At 36.8% G+C, this 19,875-nt stretch overlaps 1 protein-coding gene across 2 annotated transcripts in view; it reads left to right on the top strand.

The window, feature by feature from the left end:
* The window catches only part of C12H5orf34 (chromosome 12 C5orf34 homolog), a 33,874-nt gene that overhangs the window by 12,055 nt on the left and 1,944 nt on the right, over window positions 1-19,875 (top strand). Inside the window, exons 6-13 of one of the 2 annotated variants that reach the window (XM_059416502.1) lie at window positions 706-829; window positions 7,567-7,658; window positions 8,729-8,798; window positions 9,146-9,181; window positions 9,585-9,755; window positions 10,156-10,250; window positions 11,807-11,905; window positions 16,417-16,457. In XM_059416502.1, the coding sequence (XP_059272485.1) occupies window positions 706-829; window positions 7,567-7,658; window positions 8,729-8,798; window positions 9,146-9,181; window positions 9,585-9,755; window positions 10,156-10,250; window positions 11,807-11,905; window positions 16,417-16,457 (728 nt within the window). The remainder of the gene's footprint in view (window positions 1-705; window positions 830-7,566; window positions 7,659-8,728; window positions 8,799-9,145; window positions 9,182-9,584; window positions 9,756-10,155; window positions 10,251-11,806; window positions 11,906-16,416; window positions 16,458-19,875) is intronic. The other variant, XM_059416503.1, reaches the window with a different exon arrangement.

Genomic DNA, 19,875 nt, shown 5'->3' with positions numbered 1-19,875 from the left:
GGGAGATCATATGATAGTTGTCTTTCTCCGATTGACTTATTTTGCTAAGCATGATACCCTCTAGTTCCATCCACATCATCGCAAATGGCAAGATTTCATTTCTTTTGATGGCTGCATAGTATTCCATTGTGTATATATACCACATCTTCTTTATCCATTCATCTGACAACATATTCTTCATATTTTTTTTTTAAATGGACTTGGCTGAAGTTTCTACACATTATATACCCAATACCTTGAGTGTAGTTGGCTGCCTCAGATGTGATCAGTCACCTTCTCTTAGAGGTGGCGCCTTTTACACTTGGCTAATGTCATTCATCAGGTACTGAGTCTGCTAGTTTCATTACTGAAAAATAATCCCATTTTTAGGTTCTGAAGTTGTCATATTTAACTTCTTTGCAGTGGGCATTTCTTTGGTGGTGATCAGTATATGCTGGCTACAGTGATTGGCAGTGGGGATACCAGGATGATAAGATGCCTGACTTCCAAAACCTAGGCTCAGTTGTTGAAATAGGTACATTAACCAGTTCTATGTGTTCTATTTATCGTTTGCAAAAAAGTTAATTTAGCTGGTTGGGTGCAGAGTATGAAGTTATCCCTTTTGTTGGATAGGCAAAATCCCATACTACTTTGTTTGTTTGTTTGTTCTCATTTATGTTTTAGTCCCAATTGGGAAAAAATTTAATGATTATTTTTCTTCCTTAGACTAAACCATAAAAATGTGAACTCAATAGAGATTTATCCTGGAGATGGATCTGTTTTCAAGTCAGAGGGAGCTTATTTTGGGAAGTATTTTACGTATTATTCCATTCAAGAAGGATCAGAAGAGGTAAGCTGACAATTAGGTCTGAGCTTAAGAATTTGTATATAGCTGTTTCTAAATAATTTTGAATATATGTAGGAAATCTGATCTTTACATAACATTGCTTGCCCTCACATTCTGGAGAATTCATAAAATCTTTTGCCAGCATTATCACAATGATTACTAACCACCTTATTTTTACTGCATTCTTATCCTCTGTTCTGCCAGTCATTTGCCTAAGTAATTTGTGTTAATTTTTTTTAAGACTTTCTTCTTAAGTAAGCTCCACACCCAAGGTAGGGCTCGAGCTTACAACCTTGAGATCAAGAGTCACACATTCTACTGACCGAGCCATGTGGGTGCCCCAATTTATGTTTAAATCAGAAGTTAAATTTAAACATCTCATGTCATAGAATTTATCCATAAGGAAACATTAAAACCAGCAGCAATACTTTGAATCAGTATTCTTTTTTTAATTAAAATATGCACATTAAAAGCACATTCTTTTTTTTCCTACCAGGTAGCTGTTTGCATATTTAAAATACCTCTCAGCTTCTAAATCTTTATATACAACTAGAAAGTTGAACAAGGGGCACCTGACCAGCACAGTTGGTTGGGCCTCCAACTCTTGGTTTTGGCTTGTGTTGTGATCCTAGGGTTGTGGGATAGAACCCCATGCTGAGCGTGGAGTCTGCTTGGGATTGCCTCTCCCTCAGTCCCTCGCCACTCTCTTTAAAAAAAGAAAAAAACCAAGATTGTCCTCTGTTTTGAAAACAGTGAAACATAACATGATATATTTAATCTATCAGACCAAAATGTAATCATATGGCTATATTGTTAATTGTCTAAATTTGCTTGTCCCAATCTGACATGTGACATCCACCGTTATGTAAGGATCACCATAGGATCACCTGGCTTTGCTTTGCAGGATAGAGCATAATGAATATGTTTTCTTTCCATATTACAGAGGGGAAATTGGAGTGATAAATTTGTCAGTTTTTCCATCTATACTTCCCACTGTCCCCTCCACTCCCTATTTATATTTTAAGTAAATCCCAACTATCTTTCCATTCATTAATATTTTTATATATATAACCTATATATAGGAACAGATTTCCCACTGGGTCTATTTGTAGGAAAGTATTCATTTATCAGTACATGTTATTTGAATACTCCTAGGCAGACACTCTGTCAAGCACTGGGTACAATGAAGAGCTCCTACCCTGAAGGGTTCATAACCGAGTAGTCAGATAGGCAAATGAGTAAATGAAATGAAATGAAAGTGTGACCAGTAGAGAGAGAGAGAGAGTGTGTGTGTGTGTGTAGTGCATGAGACAATCAAGTAAACAGGCAAGTAGAGTAGGTATGTGTACCTCTACTGCTGACTGCTATGTACTGGGAGTTTGAAAATGTACAAGATAAATACAGTACATCTTCCTGGAGCTTCAGTTTTACTCAAAGACATAAAGGAGAGGGATGATCTTTTTTTTTTTTTTTTTTTTTTTAAGATTTTATTTATTGAGAGCAGGAAAGCACAAGTTGGGGGAAGGGGGAGAGGGAGAGGGAGAAACAGACTCCCTGCCAAGCAAGGAGCCTGACACAGTGCTTGAATCCAGGACCCTGAGACCACAACCTGAGCTGAAGGTAGACGTTTAACCAACTGAGCCACCCAGGTGCCTCTGGGATGATAATTTTTATACTGAAGCAAATATATCAGGGAGGAGAAATATGAGCTTTGGGGATAAAACAGAAGGTCCAGATGAATTGTGCTTTTGTGGTGGACCGCTTTGGGCGGGCTCCTTACTTTAACCCATACTCAAAAATAAATTCCAGATGTATTAAAGGGCTAAATGTAAGAAAGCAAACTTTCTCATGGTCAGGAAAAAATATGGAAGAATGGGGCTTATAATCTTGGGAGAGGGGAGGTCTTCTGAAGTACAACACAAAATACTGGAAGGCATAAAATAAAAGCTTGGCAACTGTGAAGTTTTCAACTTATGTTAAATTTTATTTATTTATTTATTTATTTATTTTGACTTATGTTAAATTTTAAATATTTAACTTCTGTTAAATGAGATAAAGCCAAAAAGATAGGCAAAGGCCTAGAAGAAAATATTCTGCATTACAAATCAGAATAAAAAGACCAAAACCAAAAAACTTCTCATAGAAAAATGAGTGAACAGTAAGAATTGTTAAGCCATAGAAAAGACAGTATAAATAACTCCTAGTATGTGGAAACATTAAGGTTTACTGCTTGCATCAAAGAAATGCAAATTAAAATAACATATTTTTCACTCATGGAATTGTCGAAAGGTTGATAGTGTCTACTGTGGGCAAGGGTGTGGTGAAAAGGGTGCTTTCATAGTACTGGTTGGAGTATAAATTGATTCAGTATAAATTGATTCTTTCCTTTAGGAAAGACAATGTGATAATATCAAGTTAAATTGGCTAGAAATCCTGCCTCTTAGTATCTATCCTAGCAGAATATTAGCATGTATACCATAGAAATACGGCCAGGGATGTGGATTGTAGCATTGCCTGTAGTAACAAAAAACTGGAGGCAGTCGAAATGCATCAGTAGAGAAATGGTGAAATGAGCTGTGTGGTCAGATTATGGGGACGCTGTGCAGCAGTTTAAAGGAATGAGGAAGATGTAGTTGCAGAGAGAGAGAGAGAGATTGAAAATCTCCAAGGCACTGTGAAAAAGGAAAGTTGCAGAAGAACATGTACAGTGATATCTTTTGTAAAGAACAAAAACCCCAAACCCAAATATATGACTGTACACATGTAAATGCACAGGGGAAGATCTGGGCAGATAAAAACCAAACTGAAGGGACACCTGGGTGGCTCAGTTGATGAAGCATCTGACTCTTGATTTTTGGCTCAGGTCATGACCTCAGGGTTGTGAGAATGAGCTGGCATCAGGCTCTGTGCTCAGCAGGGCGTCTGCTTGAGATTCTCTCTCTCCCTCTCTTTCTGCCTCTTCCACTCATGGCTCTCTCTTTCTCTCTCAAATAAATAGATAAATTTTTAAGAAAAAAAAATGAACTGGTTACTTTGGGGAGGAGCGTGGGATTTTGTGGGGAAGGGAGAGTAGGGAGGGACTTAAATCTTGTATTTTTTTTGCTTGTCCCCCTCCCAAAATATTAGTGATATATTGCTACTTGTATACTTAAATTTTTAAATAGGAAAGATATAATTACTTCTGTAGAGATAAGAACTTGGTGCTCTGGAACCACATTAGGAGGGGCACCTGACCCAGAATGCGGGAAAAATCTTCTGGAGGATGATATGGCTGAGCTAGGATCTATAATTACATTTTATTTTATTTTATTTTTTAAGTAATCTCCACACCCAATATGGCACTCAGACTCACAACCCCAAGTCAAGAGTTGGATCAAGAGTTAGATGCTCTACTCTGTACCAGGAAGGTATCCCTAGACCTATAATTTTAAAGAAGGAGTTACACAGAAGAAGAATAGAGGTTGGAGGAGTATATAGCTGAGGGAACATACTTGCTTAACTCCTTGCATGGCTGGTTTCTTGTTGGTTAAATTGCTATTTACGTGTCACCTCCTCAAGGAGACTTTTCCTGACTATCCAAATTAGAGAAACTACCTATGACACTGTCATGGTTCCCTCCTCTTTTTTTTTTCTTCCCAGCAATTAATACTATGTGACATTTTCTAACTGATTAATGTTCATTTGCTAACTAGCCCACACTAGAAGTAAGCGCTGTCTTGTTCAACACACCTTTACTGCTAGAGCATGAAAAAGATAGATAAACGTCACCTAACTAGAGGCTGGGGCGAGTGGGGAGTGCTGAAGGAAATGAAAATGCTAAACATAGATGGAATGCTAGAGAGATCTAATGTTGGGGGGAATGTCCAGGGAAAAGACTAAACCACGAAGTTGGGCCAGCTCATAAATGGGGCATGGGAAACCATATTGCTTTTGCAGAGCCACTGAAGGATTTAAGTTGGGAAATGGCATCCTATTTTTGTTAGGTCGTTTCAGAGGAAGATAAACTGGGGTGGGGAAGAGGTAGACCAGTTAGGAGATATGTTTAGTAGTTCAGGGAAGAAAGTATAAGGACTAGGCAGTGGTAATGAGAATGATGGTGATGGGAATGGACACAAGAAATATTAAGGAAACAGAACTGATGACTGACTGGATAGCGGGGATGAGGAAGGAGTTAAAAATGATGACAGATTATTGAATAAATCAGTGAGTGGTGGTGCCAAGCATATTATTAAGCCAAAATTTTATCAAATCTAAGTTGTTTTGATGATGGCTGCTTTTCGATCTTACCAGGAGATATCAATAAAACATTTAAATTCTATTAGATCTCAACTCCATTTGCCTAAGAGTAAGATACTCTTAATTATAAGGTGTATCCAGATTTCAGAGTTGTTAAATTATGAAAAATGAGCATCTTAGAATTGAGGAAATAGAGGAGTAGAAAAGACAAGAACTCTTGGGATGCTTGGGTGGCTCAGTCCATTAAGTGTCTGCCTTTGGCTCTGGTCATGATCCCAGGGTTCTGGGATAGAGTCCTGTATCAGGCTTCTTGCTCAGCAGGGAGCCTGCTTCTCCCTCTCCTTCTACTTCTTACCCTGCTTGTGCTCTTTCTTCCTCTCTCTGTCTCTGACAAATAAATACATAAAATCATAAAAAACAAAAACAAAACAAGAACTCTCAAGGAACTCAGTATCCAATAGAGAAAGATATAAATAGTTAAAATCCAATAGTTTGAGTGACTATCATGTGCCTTAGCACATTGCTGGGGATACAGAGGTCAGCAAAACAGACACAGCCTCTAGCTTCATGAAGTTCTATCCTAGCAGGAAAGACATTAAGTAAAACTGTATTAAGTTGAAATCATAATGAAAACCAAGAAGCTAGAGTGGAGGGTACTGTGCTTGTGGACATAACTAGGTTTCACCTAGTCTGTGGACCTCAGTAATGGCTTCCCTGAGAGGAAGGGAAAGTCGGAGTTAGACTAAGGGAAATGATGGAGGAGAGAACGAGTTCCAGGTAGAGAGAATACACCACAGGTATCTATGAAGTATAGAAGGAGAAAATGCGGATTTTGAAATGAAGTTCATTCCATTTTTTACATGTCAAAGTGAGATATCCAGTGGAGAAGCTTAGTAGAGGTTTAGACACTCAAGTCTACTGTCCAGGATAAAAGAGGAGGGACTATTTTTTGACTATCTACTATATACTAAATTCTGCCCTGGGTGCTTTATCTATGAATTATATCATTGATCCTCAGTCCAGATGGTAGGTAGTATCCTCATTTCATAGGTTATAGGCGTCCTGGTTTATAAAAGTCTGCATAAGGGGCACCTGAGTGGCTCAATCAGTTGGGCCTCCAACTCTTGGGTTCAGCTGGGGTGGTGGTCTTCTCTCCTGGTTGTGAGATTAAACCTGCCTGTGTGGGGCTCCTACTTACTGTGGAGTCTGCTCCAGATTCTTCCTCCTCCTTCTCCCAACAATGCCCGCCGCCAGTCCCTGCTCCGTGCACTCTCTTTCTCTTAAATGAATTAATGGATAAAATCTTAAAAAAAAAAGTTACATAAACCTGCCTGTCATTACAGTTAGTAAGAGACATACCTGTGATTTGAATGCAGCTTTGTTTTAACTTCAAAGCTCATCTTCTCTCACTGATGGTAAAGTATGGATGGGCTATATTCTCTTGTGGTTCAAATTAGATCTGTGCTACTTCTTTTTTTTTTTTTTTAATTTATTTATTTGACAGATAGAGATCACAAGTAAGCAGAGAGGCAGGCAGAGACAGAAAGGAGGAAGCAGGCTCCCTGCTGAGCAGAGAGCCTGATGCGGGGCTCGATGCGGGGCTCAATCCCAGGACCCTGAGATCATGACCCGAGCGGAAGGCAGAGGCTTTAACCCACTGAGCCACCCTGGTGCCCCATGATCTGTGCTACTTCTTAGCCCTCATATTTCAGTTTCCTTATCTAAAAAAAAAAAAAAATAGGTATTAATAGTTCTTATCTCAGAGTTGTTGAGGAGTAAATGAAATAAACCATGTACATTACATAGTATAGCACCTAGCATATAGTATATGTTTAATAAATGTTAGCTGTTGATATTATATTTATTATGCACACAACTTTGGACTCTGCTGGGATTACCCAGGAAGAGTCAGGAAATCAGAAAACAAGGCTGAATACAGAACCCCGGGAAAACACAAATATTAATGAGTCTGAGAAAGAGGGAATTCAGAGGAAATAACAAAATTTTTTTTCAATTCAAGAAGCTGAACTTATAAGGAATACACAAATTGTCTTCCACAAATTGTAGCAATAGTTCTTCTATTAATAAAATATAATAAAATTATTTATTTGTTCAACTAAAATAGTTTTTTAAAACCTATATAGGCTTTTTTTTCCCCCTTTTGTTCTGAGGGGTAAAGGGGTAACTTATATGATAAGTTTTCTGCTAATGTGTAGCAAAATTAATGTGGTTGCCATATTAAGTCAAAATTTTAAGTGTGCAGTAAATTATAGGGCATTAGAATGCAACTTTTGTAACTCTCCAGGATGAAAGCTAGACTTTAAAAAATGGAGAAAAAAGGAAAAGCATAAAATACCTTTAAAAATATACCTTTTAAGGGCTTTTGATGAAGTTAAAATAACTGCTTGTCTTGTCACAAAAAAATATAAAACTGAAAAAAAAATAGTTAATTAATAATGGCCAGGATTTATTATTGAGCTATTTGATTTTAAATTAATTTTCAGAGAGAAGAGAAAACTTATTCAGTAAATAACCTTCCTCCTGATAGACCAGGAAGTCTGTTCTCTGTGTGTTCTCTAATTAAACAGGCAACCAGGTAGGTTCTTCACATTCAACTGACTCATGTGTTTTGTGTTTGAGAATCCTGATACATTTTCTGGTGGTTAGGGTTGATTACGAATTTGTAGATACAGTGGAAGTAAGTGTTTTGGTGAAATTGGTCAGTTTTTCTGGTCTCTTCATTTATAAAGTAAGGTAATCACATCATTTTGAGAGTACTTCTGGCTTTGAAATTTGAAATTAAATATGGAGAAACATCCAAATATGGCAAACAAGTGGTAGTAGGAAATGGTGCCTTTTCTCTGGGTGAGTGCAGTGAGTGCATCGTCATTGTGCCTTGGAATCAGCTGAGGATTTCATTGTGCCTTTTGCATTTTCATGCTTTTTTATCTTCAGAGTAATAGAGAGTCTGAAAATGAAGTGTAGTTTGGTACTTTGGCTCATATGTTTTTAAAATTCTACTAACTAACCTGTGGCAGTTAGAACCATGAAAGTGTATTGTTGGATTAAATTATTTTTTTAAAGATTTTATTTATTTATTAGACAGACAGAGATCACAAGTAGGCAGAGAGGCAGGTAGAGAGAGAGAGAGAGAGGAGGAAGCAGGTTCCCCACTGAGCAGAGAGCCTGATGTGGGGCTCAGTAACAGGACCCTGCGATCATGACCTGAGCCAAAGGCAGAGGCTTTAACCCACTGAGCCACCCATTATTTTCACAAATGTCTAAGCAACTTCCAAGCTAGATTTGAAAGAGCAAGATTGGTAATTTGATTTCCCACAGACAGTTGATCCACCTCCCTAGCACTCTGAGACAATAGAAAGGAACACCTGAAAATTCTCTCCATTTGGAGTCATTTCATTGCTAAAAAAAAAAAATCAGAGGAGTAACCTTAACTATGTAAGATTAACACAAAAGAAAGCAACCCCCTTCCAGGGGAATAGAGGATTTCTGGAAGAAAAGTGTTCTGAACATATTTTTGTGGAAATGAAATTTAGTGGAAATGGAAATTTACTTGCCTAACATGTCATAGAGTATTGAGAATGCATTGCTAGAATTGGAAAATGCCATTATTTGCAAATGTTTAAGAACTGTTTTTCATGTTCACAGAATTCTTCAACATTGTACCAAGACAAGACTTTCTTTAAGCCATAATTATCATATATGCTGCTGGAAAATGGTATCTAAAATTATTATTCTTAGTACTATTTTAAATATTTTTATTTTTAAGTAATCTCTATACCCAGTTTAGGGCCTGAACTCACAATCCTGAGATCAAGAGGTCACATGCTCCACTGACTGAGACAGCCAGGGGCCCCTTAAAATTATTTTAAAAGCAAGATTTTAAAAATTGTTTTATTGTTTGCATACATACCTCTAAGTTCAAGTTACTTTCATCTAAGTCAAGTGAGAAATTCTTTGTAACATTAATATTGCTTTATTAAGAAAAATATCCACTTACTAGAAAAACTCTGCAAAGTCCAGCTTTTATGTTATACTTTGTAATTTGTGTTTCTTTTTTCTTAGTGGAGAAAGAGGGCAGGCGACTTGATTGGATTTGAAGTATGTGGAAACGTAGTTATTTTAAATTATGATATTACAGTATTCTATTGTTTTTGCATAACTGTAAAAGTAAATTCTTTAACATTGACCTAAAGGAAATGATTCTCAGACTTTGATCTCTGTATCTGTACTAATTTAGTTACAAACCTATATATGTTGCTGTAGTTCCTAATGGTTTTCGGTGTTCTATGTAAAATTCAGCAGAACCGTGACTTTCCAAAGATATTAGAACTTAATCTGCTTGTCCTAGACTAATTTGGGTATCCACTTCTGGAAAAGTGAAAATATATGTAAGGATTCTATAGTATCCAACTTCTGAATAAAGTTACTTCAGAGTTTTGTAATTATTTAAGTTAATAATGGATAACTCTCTTTCCTGCTATTTTTATTAACTTGGTTTTAGGTACCTGGGATAAAGGATAACAATATACTGCCTTTGATTTTGAGAGAATCACTCATACCCAGCGTGGGAAGATTTCTTGCATACTCTGACGACAAAGTACATGCTCTCTTTTTAGATGGCATTACTCTAACCCTAAATTGGAATTTCAGCTCTTTTATTGAAAAGAGACAGGTGATTATATTTCAGACTGAAATCTATTTTTCATTTTTTAACCTGTGAAAATAGAACAAAGAAAATAAAGTACCATACTATTTCAATTTATTTTTTGAAGTGTAAAATCCATTAAGATGTTTTAGTAATCTCATTGGATTTCCTAGCAAAAACCAGAAAGGATGACAAATAATCATTCTTATAAAGGTAACTGATTATATAGAGAAGGACTGGTATAGAGGAGTGGTTAAATAATACCAAAATCCGTGTAAAAGATAATTTTAAATTAATTAAAATAAAGTTTTAATGATTCATGTACTTATTATTTTTTAAGTTGATAAATTAGAGAGGCTTTTGTTGCATTTTATGTTTGTTTCAGTTTTGAAATTATAAAATTTACCTTTCCTCCTTGCTTCTTAAGGTAGATCAAGGTCTCAACTTAGGTTGGGGTAGGTTAACTTTTCCTGATGGACAAGATCAGTTAATTCAGATTGAACATCCTGGACCATATGAAAGGTACTGAAAAGCAGTTTTAAAAATTCTCCCCACCCTCCCCTTTTTTTAAAAAGATTTTATTTATTTATTTGACAGAGACAGAGAGAATGAGAGAGAACAAGCAGGGGGAGCGGCAGGGAGAGAAAGAGGGGAAAGCAGGCTCCCTGCTGAGCAGAGAGCCCTACTCGGGGCTTGATCCCAGGACCCTGGGATCATGACCTGAGCCGAAGGCAGAGGCTTAACCTACTGAGCCACCCAAGTGCCCCTAAAAATTATTTTTATGATAGTAATAACTTTTCCTCTTAGAGGGGAAGCATATAAACATTATTTAAATGTTATAGATATTTTTAGTTTTTCCAGGTAGATAATGTGCATGATGTTATTCCAGCAGGTTTCAGAATTTACAATAATACTGGCATCTAGCATAACTAAATAAATCAAGTCAGCTTTAATCATTTCCATTTGTATTCAAGTGGTTTGTCAAAATAAATGTTTTCAGTATAACTGACTTGCTGTGGAAATTGGACTGTGGAAAACTGTGTTACCAATTAATTAACCCCTTAACCAATTTGAGGTAAGGTTTACACAAATAACTAAACTTAAGTATATTTCTATAAAGTGGAATAAAATTAATTCGCTGATGCTGAAGATGGAGAAGACTCTTGAAATCAGCTTTTTATGAAATTTTTTTTGCTTTTGGTTTATGTAATTTGTTATAATCAGTCAACTTGAACATTCTAGACATGTTACTGATTTTACTTGAGAATATTCACAAAAGAATTGCTTTCTTTACCTCACGAATTTATTTTTCTTTTATTTTTATTTATTTTTCTGTTGGGATTTATTGCATTTTGGTCTAAATGCTCCAATATTTATTGCTGGCTTAAATAATTTGCATCAAAAATTTAGTATCTTAGGGCCCCTATGTGGTTCAGTTGGTGAAGCGTCTGACTCTTGATTTTGGCGAAGGTCATGATCTTGGGGTTGTGGGATCAAGCCCCAAGTCTGCTTGAAATTCTCTTCCTCTCCCTCAGCCCTTCCCCTCCCTCTGGTTGCATGCGCACCCAAGTATATACTCTCTCTGTCTAAAATAAAGAAATCTTTTTAAAAAACTACAGCATTTGGCAAACATTACTATTTGTTTCAGCTCATCACTTCAGATCCTTTTATTAACCTTGATACTTGTTTTGTATATTCAGTGAGTTATATATAATTAAACATTTAGAATGTATAAATTATAAATTTATGGGTGTGTTTTGGTTATAATTATATATATATTATATATAAAAATTATATTTATATATAAATATAATTATATTTTTATATTATTTTTATATTATTTAAAGTAAATATTATATTTATATATAAATATATATATTTATATATAAATATAATAAAAAAATTTAAACAAGAACACACCCATTAATATATAATTTATACATTATAAATGTATAATTATAATTACATATTTTATATAAATTTATAAACATTATTTAAAGTATAATTATATTTATATATAATATACATATTTACACATGCTCATTTTTCAAATATTTCTTTTAATGTTTTCAACCTAGATATGTGACAACAGTTATATCATGGTGCAGAAGATTGACCCAGACTAGTCAGAGAGAGATGCCCACACATCCTTCATCTTCTCTTGTTGAAGAAAACTGGTATGTATAAATTTTAAATTATTAAATTTCATCTGTGTAGGAGAGACACAAAAATTAAAAACATCAAATGGTAAACTCTAAGACTTCCTGATAACTTAAGCTTGAAAATAATTTATCTTTAGTCAGATATTTGTTACATTTCATCATATTTTATCTGAAGGTCAGAAAATTGCATTGAAAATTTCATATCAAAATGTGTGACTCCTTTAATGTGATAAATTCATCCTGAAAACTTGATGGAAAAATTTAAAGGTGTTTTAAAAAATTTTAGTAATATTAAGAGAAGTAAAATGTTGACTAACATAATAAACTTTCAGAAAAAGTTGATTTTGAAATCATTTCTATCGTATTAATTACCTCTCCCATATTAATTGGAAAATCAACAAATAAAGTATTTTAGTCCCTCTTGTGTGCCTTTCAGTGTGCAGGGGATTGGGCTTCAAAGGAATATTTAGGGAAGTTAAGACATTTCAGGGAGGGAGCAAGGGCAGAAGTAAAAAACATATTTTGTCCTGTGAAGACAGGAAGAAAACAGTTTTTATGGAGCAGATGCAATCTGTTCGATGGATAGGAATGGATCTTGTGATCAGTAGAGGAGCTCAGACTTGATGGAATTACTAGTTCCTAAGTAGAATGAATGGCAGAAAGGTCATTAGGAAGGTTAGTATCAGTGAGCAGATAATCTGAGTACACAGGTATCCCCCGCTTTTCGAAAGTTTGTGTTATTACACCTCTGCACTTTTACGAAAGACCTCCATCAGTTTGTTCCCGGTTTTCTCCAGATCCACCACGCTGAACACGCCTGAGCTTGTCTGATCTCAGAAGCTAAGCAGGGTGGGGCCCTGTTAGTACTTGGATGGGGGTATTTTTTGCCGACCAAAAGAAATCCGAAAATGATTTTCGGTTTTAAGAAAAAAGGCAAAAAGTGAAAATAGCATTCAGTATTTTGCCGCGAGCTCTTATAGAGGCAGCTTGTACCCCGAGCCGGGAGAGTGGCAACTCTGAGCTCCTTCCCTGAGAACTACACTCAGCCGCTCAGCTTCAAGCCACCAGAGCTTTCATTGTGCCTGGGAGCCTCTGTGCTTTCTCTCAATTTATTTTGTGCATCCATCAGCAAGGTAAGTCCTCAGGTCTCAAAAAAAGGCCCAAGAGAGGTTATTTTTTGGGTGTGGGAAAGGTCAAAAAATTGTCCATAAATATTAGTGGTAATTGTTTTTCAACTTTATGCCATTTCAGTGTATGATAGTTTTCTTAGGAACTCTGTACTTTTGGATAGTGGAGGAAGCCTGTGTTGGAAAAGAGGGATACCAGGAATAATTTAGGAAGCTTTAAGGTAGTTTGTAAGGTATCTTAGCATTGCATGGTGAAAAAAATATAAACATTAAGCCTGATTCTTATCACCTTTTCCTACATTACTTAGAGAAAGAGGTACAAATCAAATCAGTAGATGTTATTGGAATGAATTAGGTATCCTAAGGATTCAGCTTTCCAGATCTTCCATTCTTCAGCTACAGCCCATTTGGGAGCAGAAGAGTTGCCCAAGTAGCTGGCAAAAAAATGTAGTTGGGATGAAAGGGAAATTGTGTATGACTATAAGATTGGTCACTTCATCATTGCTCAGCTTGCAAGGTTTCAAGATGCTAGCCTTTTCATAGGAAGGCTTTGAAGAGGATAACTGTTGGGACAGATGCAAAGTGAGGGCTTGAGGGAAGTGCATACTGGTGATAGTAGCTCTGGGGGAAAGCAGCGAGGAGCAGCAGAAAAACAGAGGAACCGAGGAAGAGTAGAGAGAGGAGAAGCAGCCCCTGACAGTAGCTAGCTCCATTTCCCTCGCAAAGCCCAAGACATCTCCACCGTGATTTGTTTTCTTGTCAAGGAAGGGGGGCTGAAGGCAGAGAATGGATTGCGCAATGAAGAGCTACCAGAATTCATTTCAGTATTTGTTTCCCAACTCATCTCCTATTATTAATTTACTGATTCAACTTTTTAATAGGGATGCTAGTCAAAACATTGAACAGCAGATAGTTCACAAGAAGTTGGTTCATCATATGAGCAACAGCATTAAAGGTAGTTTGTATTGTTTGCTTATGGCCAGAAAAATATGTCCTGTGTAGGGGGAGAAAAGTGTTTTGCAATGATGAAGAATCAGCAGGCTTTGGAGTAAATCATATCCAAGTCTTCACCACAGATGCTTAAAGTGTTGCGAGATCTCTTTCATTCTCCATCCATAGGCTGGAGTACAAGGAACGAGAGCAAGTTGACAAGGAGGTGTATGTGTCCCTCTGTAGTAAAGCCAGTAAGAAGATAAGTTCTGTACCCCTTTGTGAACTGTGAAGACTATTCTAGAGACTCGAATAGAGAGATCTTTTAGATATTAAAGTCCTCATTAATTTTGCAGAGAGCTAGTTGAGTTACACTATTTCCTGGTTGTGTCCACTACTCATATTTCCTTCTAGCTTAATGAGGAAAAAGAAAGACCACACACGTAAAAGAGTCTTCTGAAGTTGTACAAATTTAGCCCTCTGCCCTGCACCATTTGCTCCAATGTCTGTTTCTGTGGAACATGGTTTAAGGGTTAATGTTCATCGTGTTAACCATTCCAATCAAGGAGAAGAGAATGTTTAGTATGTTTAGTATATTGTGTTTAAGAAAACAGTAGGTAGTCTATTCCAGAATAAATTTAATAAGAACTATTTACTATGTTTTGGGGCACCTGGGTGGCCCAGTCAGTTAAGTATTTAACTCTTGATTTTGGCTCAGATCATGATCTTAGGGTTCTGAGATCGAGCCCCGTATGGGACTCCGTGTTAGGCATGGAGCCTGCTTAAGATTCTTTCTCTCCCTCTGCCACCCACCTTCTCCTTCTCTAAAGGAAGGGAGGAAGGGAGGGAGGGAAGGAGGAAGAGAAGAGAGGAAAGAAAAGGGAAAGAAGGAAGGAAAGAGAAAGGAAGAAAGGAAGGAAAGAAGGGAGGAAGGGAGAGAGGGAGGGAGGAAGGAAGGAAGGAAAGACTTACTGTGTTTTGACACTTAATTCAACTGTGTAAAAGCTTAGCTCTCCAAAATTATCTCTTTCTGAAGAGTTCCATATAAATGAGGTCTCATTATATGTGCAAAGTACAGAAGAAGAACAAAAACATCTTTTCTCCTGAAAAAGACAATCTAGGTATGAAGATCAGAAAATTAAAGAGTTCAAGAGAAGGTATTGGCAAATCAGTATGTGATTAGTTAATATAAGGCTATAGGAATTCAAAGGAGGGAGCACTCCTTTCATAGAAGTGATAGGATTTTACTAGTTTTTTTTTTTTAGATTTATTTATTTATGTGAGAGAGAGGGGAGAGAGTACGTCCATGTACACATGTGCAAGTGTGGGAAGGGGGCAGAGGAGGAGGGAGAGGAACAAGAAGACCCCCTACTGAGCATGGAGCCTGATGCAGGGCTCCAACCCCCCAACCCTGAGATCATGACCTGAGCCGAAATCAAGGGTTGGCTGCTTAACTGACTGAGCCACCCAGGCACTCCTAATTTTAGTAGGTTTTTAAAGTTTGACTAAACTTTGAGGAGGAAAGCAGAGGTTATGCCAGGTTAGTATTAAAAAGTTATAGCCAACAGGACCTGTGGGTGGACCGGCTCCTAAAGGAATGGGGCCTGGCACTCCAGCAGCATATGGGAGAGGGAGCAGAATATGAAGGCCCAAACAAAAAGCTCTGATTTTATTTTATGCTTATTGTATTTGTTTTATTTTTTGATGTGACATCTAGGATTTCATTCTAGTTTGCTTTTCTCTTTTCTTTGGTTAGATACCGATCTTTTAAATTCTTGCATTTTAGTGAGAAAGCTACCTTTTTATGGATGTTAGCAGTTTTTGACCTAATATTTGCAAATGGTCTGTTTGAGCAGGTAAAATTAGGTAATACAGTGTCTCAAACCAGGAAACTTTTCCCCCTTTTTATTTCCTTTCTTTATTAACTATGCAATGTCCCTCAGGTTATGGTAGTGTACCTTGTACCACTGAATTTCCAAAGTGTACCTATTTTTTTTTTAACTGTTTCAGATAAATAGAAAAAATGGGTTATTAAAAAAAAAGAAAAGAGTTTTAGCAAGAATGCCCATTACCTTCAAATGTCAGTACTTGATTTAAAAGTCCTCGAGGTGGGGACTTTTATTCGTTTTCCTTATTCATTAAAAGCACTCAAGTAAGTATCGGTTGAGTCAAGTTGATGTGTTGCTAAATAAAGCCAATATAAAGAGAATTCTTTTTTTTTTTTTTTTAAGATTTTATTTTTAAGTAATTACACCCACATGGGGCTTGAACTTACAGCCCCAAGATCAAGAGTCACACACTCTACTGACTGAGCCAGCCAGGTGTCCCTATAAGGAGAATTCTTAACTTCTGGGCTCTTCTATCTATAATTCTAAACTTTATGAAAAAAATCAAGTATGATTATTTGAAATATTGTAGCTATAAAAGAATCAGACAACTATCATGAACTTACTTTTTCTTTTTGCACAGGTCTGTGGCCTCTGAGCTTGAAAAAATAAAGAAGTTTAACTGTATCCTTTAAACTAAATTTATTGTCCTGCATAATTACTCCCTTTCCATTCTAGGCTTAATTCATGAGTCTGTGCTTTATATTATATATTCTGAAGTTTTCTTGAATAACATTTAAGATATATCTTAGCTATAGAAGGTGCATCATGTCAATATTTATACTTTTTTTAAATAGATTTTATTTATTTATTTGATAAAGATTACAAGTAGTCAGAGAGGCAGGCAGAGAGAGCGGAGGAAGCAGGCTCCCTGCTGAGCAGAGAGCCCGATGTGGGGCTCGATCCCAGGACCCTGAGATCATGACCCGAGCAGAAGGCAGAGGCTTTAACCCACTGAGCCACCCAGGGGCCCCTCAATATTTATACTTTTGAATGATTTTAAATAGGGCAAAGGGCAATGAACTAGGGTTAGGTCTCCTACGGAGACTTTTTCACTTATATATTATATTTTCTCCATATCCTCACCAATGCTTATTATCTATTGTCTTTTGGATAATAGCCGTTCTAATAAGTATAAGGTAATACCTCACTGTGGTTTTGATTTGCATTTCCATAATGATTAGTGATAATAAACACCCTTCCATATACCTGTTGACAATTTGTAGGTCTTTGGGAAAATATCCATTTAGTTCCTCTGACCATTTTTTAATCAGAATTTTTTGCTGTTTAATTGTATGAGCTTTTTATGTATTTTGCATATTAACCTCTTATCAGATATATGATTTCAAATACATTCTCTGATTCCATACATTGTCTTTTCATTTTGTTGATGGTGTCCTTTGATGTGCAGAAGCTTTTTAGTTTGATGCAGTTCCATTTGTTTATTTTTGCTTTTTTTGCCTTTGCTTTAGGTATCAGAACCAAAAAATCACTGCCAAGACAGATGTCAAAGAGATTATCCCCCGTTTTCTTCTAGGGGTTTTATGACTTCAGGTCATATGTTCAAGTCTTCAGTCCATTTTGAGTTGATTTTTGTGTATGATGGAAGATAGGGATCCAGTTTTCCCAACTTCTCTTATTGAAAAGACCATCTTTTCCCCATTGTATATTCTTGGCTCCTTTGTTGTAAATTAATTGGCCATGTATGCTTGGGTTCCTTTTTTTTTTTTAAGATTTTAATTGAGAGACAGAGAAAGAGAGCATGCGGGCTGGGAGAGAAGCAGAAGGAGAGGGACAAGTAGAACTCCATACTGAGCACAGAGCCCAGTGGTGGGGCTCGATCTCATGACCCAGAGATCATGACCTAAGCCAAAATCAAGAGTCAGATGCTCAACTGACTGAGCCACCCAAGTGCCTCCCTGGGTTTATTTCTAGACTCTCTATTATGGTCCATTGATCTATATATCTTTTTTTATGCCCATGTCATACTGTTTTGATTACTGTAACTTCATGATATAGTTTGAAATCAGGAAGCATGATGCCTCCAACTTTGTTTTTCTTGAGATTGTTCTGGCTAGGGCCACCTGGGTGGCTCAGTGGGTTAAAGCCTCTGCCTTTGGCTCAGCTCATGATCCTGGGGTCCTGGGATCAAGCCCCACATCAGGCTCTCTGCTCAGTAGGGAGCCTGCTTCCCCTCTCCCCACGCCTGCCTCTCTGCCTACTTGTGATCTATGTCTGTCAAATAAATAAATAAATAATCCAAAAAAAAAAAAAGAGGTTGTTCTAGCTATTTGGGTTCTATTATGGTTACACAGAAATTTTAGGATTGTTCTATTTCTTCGTAAAATGCTTTTGGAATTTAATAGGGATTGCTTTGAATTTGTAGATTGCTTTGGTTAGCATGGACATTTTTACAATATTAATTCTTCTAATTCATGAATACAAAATATCTTTCCATTTATTTGTGTCTTCTTCAGTTTTCATCATAAATGTCTTTCAGTATACAGATCTTTCACCTCCTTGCTTAAATGTATTCCTAGTTATTTTATTCTGATATAATTATAAATGCGATTATTTTCTTAATTTGATAGTTTGTTATTAGTTATAGAAATACAATTGATTTTTATAAATTGATTTTATATCCTGAAACTTTACTGAATTTATTAGGGTTTGGTTTTCTTTTTTTTAAGATTTTATTTGTTTGTCAGAGAGAATGAGCACAGGCAGAGGCAGAGGTAGAAGCAGGCTCCCTGCCCAGCAAGGAGCCCGATGTGGGTCTCGATCCTAGGATGCTGGGATCCTGACCTGAGCTGAAGGCAGCTGCTTAGCCAACTAAACCACCCAGGAGTCCCGTTTTTTTTTTTTTTTTTTTTTTTTAAGAGGGAGAGAGAAGGGGGAGAGAAGAGGGAGAGAGAGAATTTTATTTTAGAATTTTTTATTTGAGGGAGAGAGAGCATGAGAGGACAAGTGGTGGAGAGGGAGAAGTAGGCTTCCCACTGAGCAGGAAGCTCAATGCAGGACTTGATCCCAAGGTCATGACCTGAGGTGCCCTGAGAGAGAGAGAATTTAAAGTAGGCTCCACACCCACATGGAGCCCAACACAAGACTCGATCTCACAACCCTGAGATCATGACCTAAGCCAAAATGAAGAGTGAGACGCTTAACTGACTGAGCCATTCAGGTGCCCCTGAATTTATTAGTTCTGAGAGTTTTTTTGGTGGAGTCTTCAGGATCTTTTGTGTATATTATCATGGCATCTACAAATAGAAACAGTTTTACTTTTCTGATTTGGATGCCTTTTCTTTCTTTTTTTGCCTAATTTCTCAGGTTAGGACAGTATGTTGAATAAGAGTGGCGATAGTGGGCATCCTTATCTTATTCCTGATCTTAGAGGAAAAGTTTTCAATTTTTTACCACTGAGTATGTTAGCTCTAGGCTAGTCATACATGGCCTTTATTATCATGAGGTAAGTTCCCTCTATACCCAGTTTGTTGAGAACTTTTCTGCATCTATTGAGATAATCAGATAATTTTTATCCATTCTGTTAATATGGTGTATCACATTGATTTTCATATGCTGAACCATCCTTACATTCCTAGAATAAATCTCACTTGATCATGGTGTATGATCATTTTAAGGTATTGTTGCATTCAATTTGCTAATATTTTATTGAGGACTTTTGCATCTATATTCAGCAGAGATATTGGCCTGTCATTTTTTAAAAATTATTTTTAAAGTAACCTCTACACCCAGTGTGGGGCTTGAATACATGACCCTGAGATCAAGATCGTATACTTTTCTTTTTTTTTTTTAAAGATTTATTTATTTATTTATTTGACAGACAGAGATCACAAGTAGGCAGAGAGGCAGACAGAGAGAGAGGAGGAAGCTGGCTCCCTGCTGAGCAGAGAGCCCGATGTGGGGCTCGATCCCAGGACCCTGGGATCATGACCTGAGCTGAAAGCAGAGGCTTTAACCCACTGAGCCACCCAGGCGCCCCAAGATCGTATACTTTTCTGAGTCAGCCAGGCACCCCTGTAAT

Source organism: Mustela nigripes, chromosome 12, assembly GCF_022355385.1.
Source record: "Mustela nigripes isolate SB6536 chromosome 12, MUSNIG.SB6536, whole genome shotgun sequence".
Taxonomy (NCBI): Eukaryota; Metazoa; Chordata; class Mammalia; order Carnivora; family Mustelidae; genus Mustela; species Mustela nigripes.
Note: the sequence above shows the minus strand (reverse complement) of the source record. Positions and strands in the feature narration are given on the sequence as shown.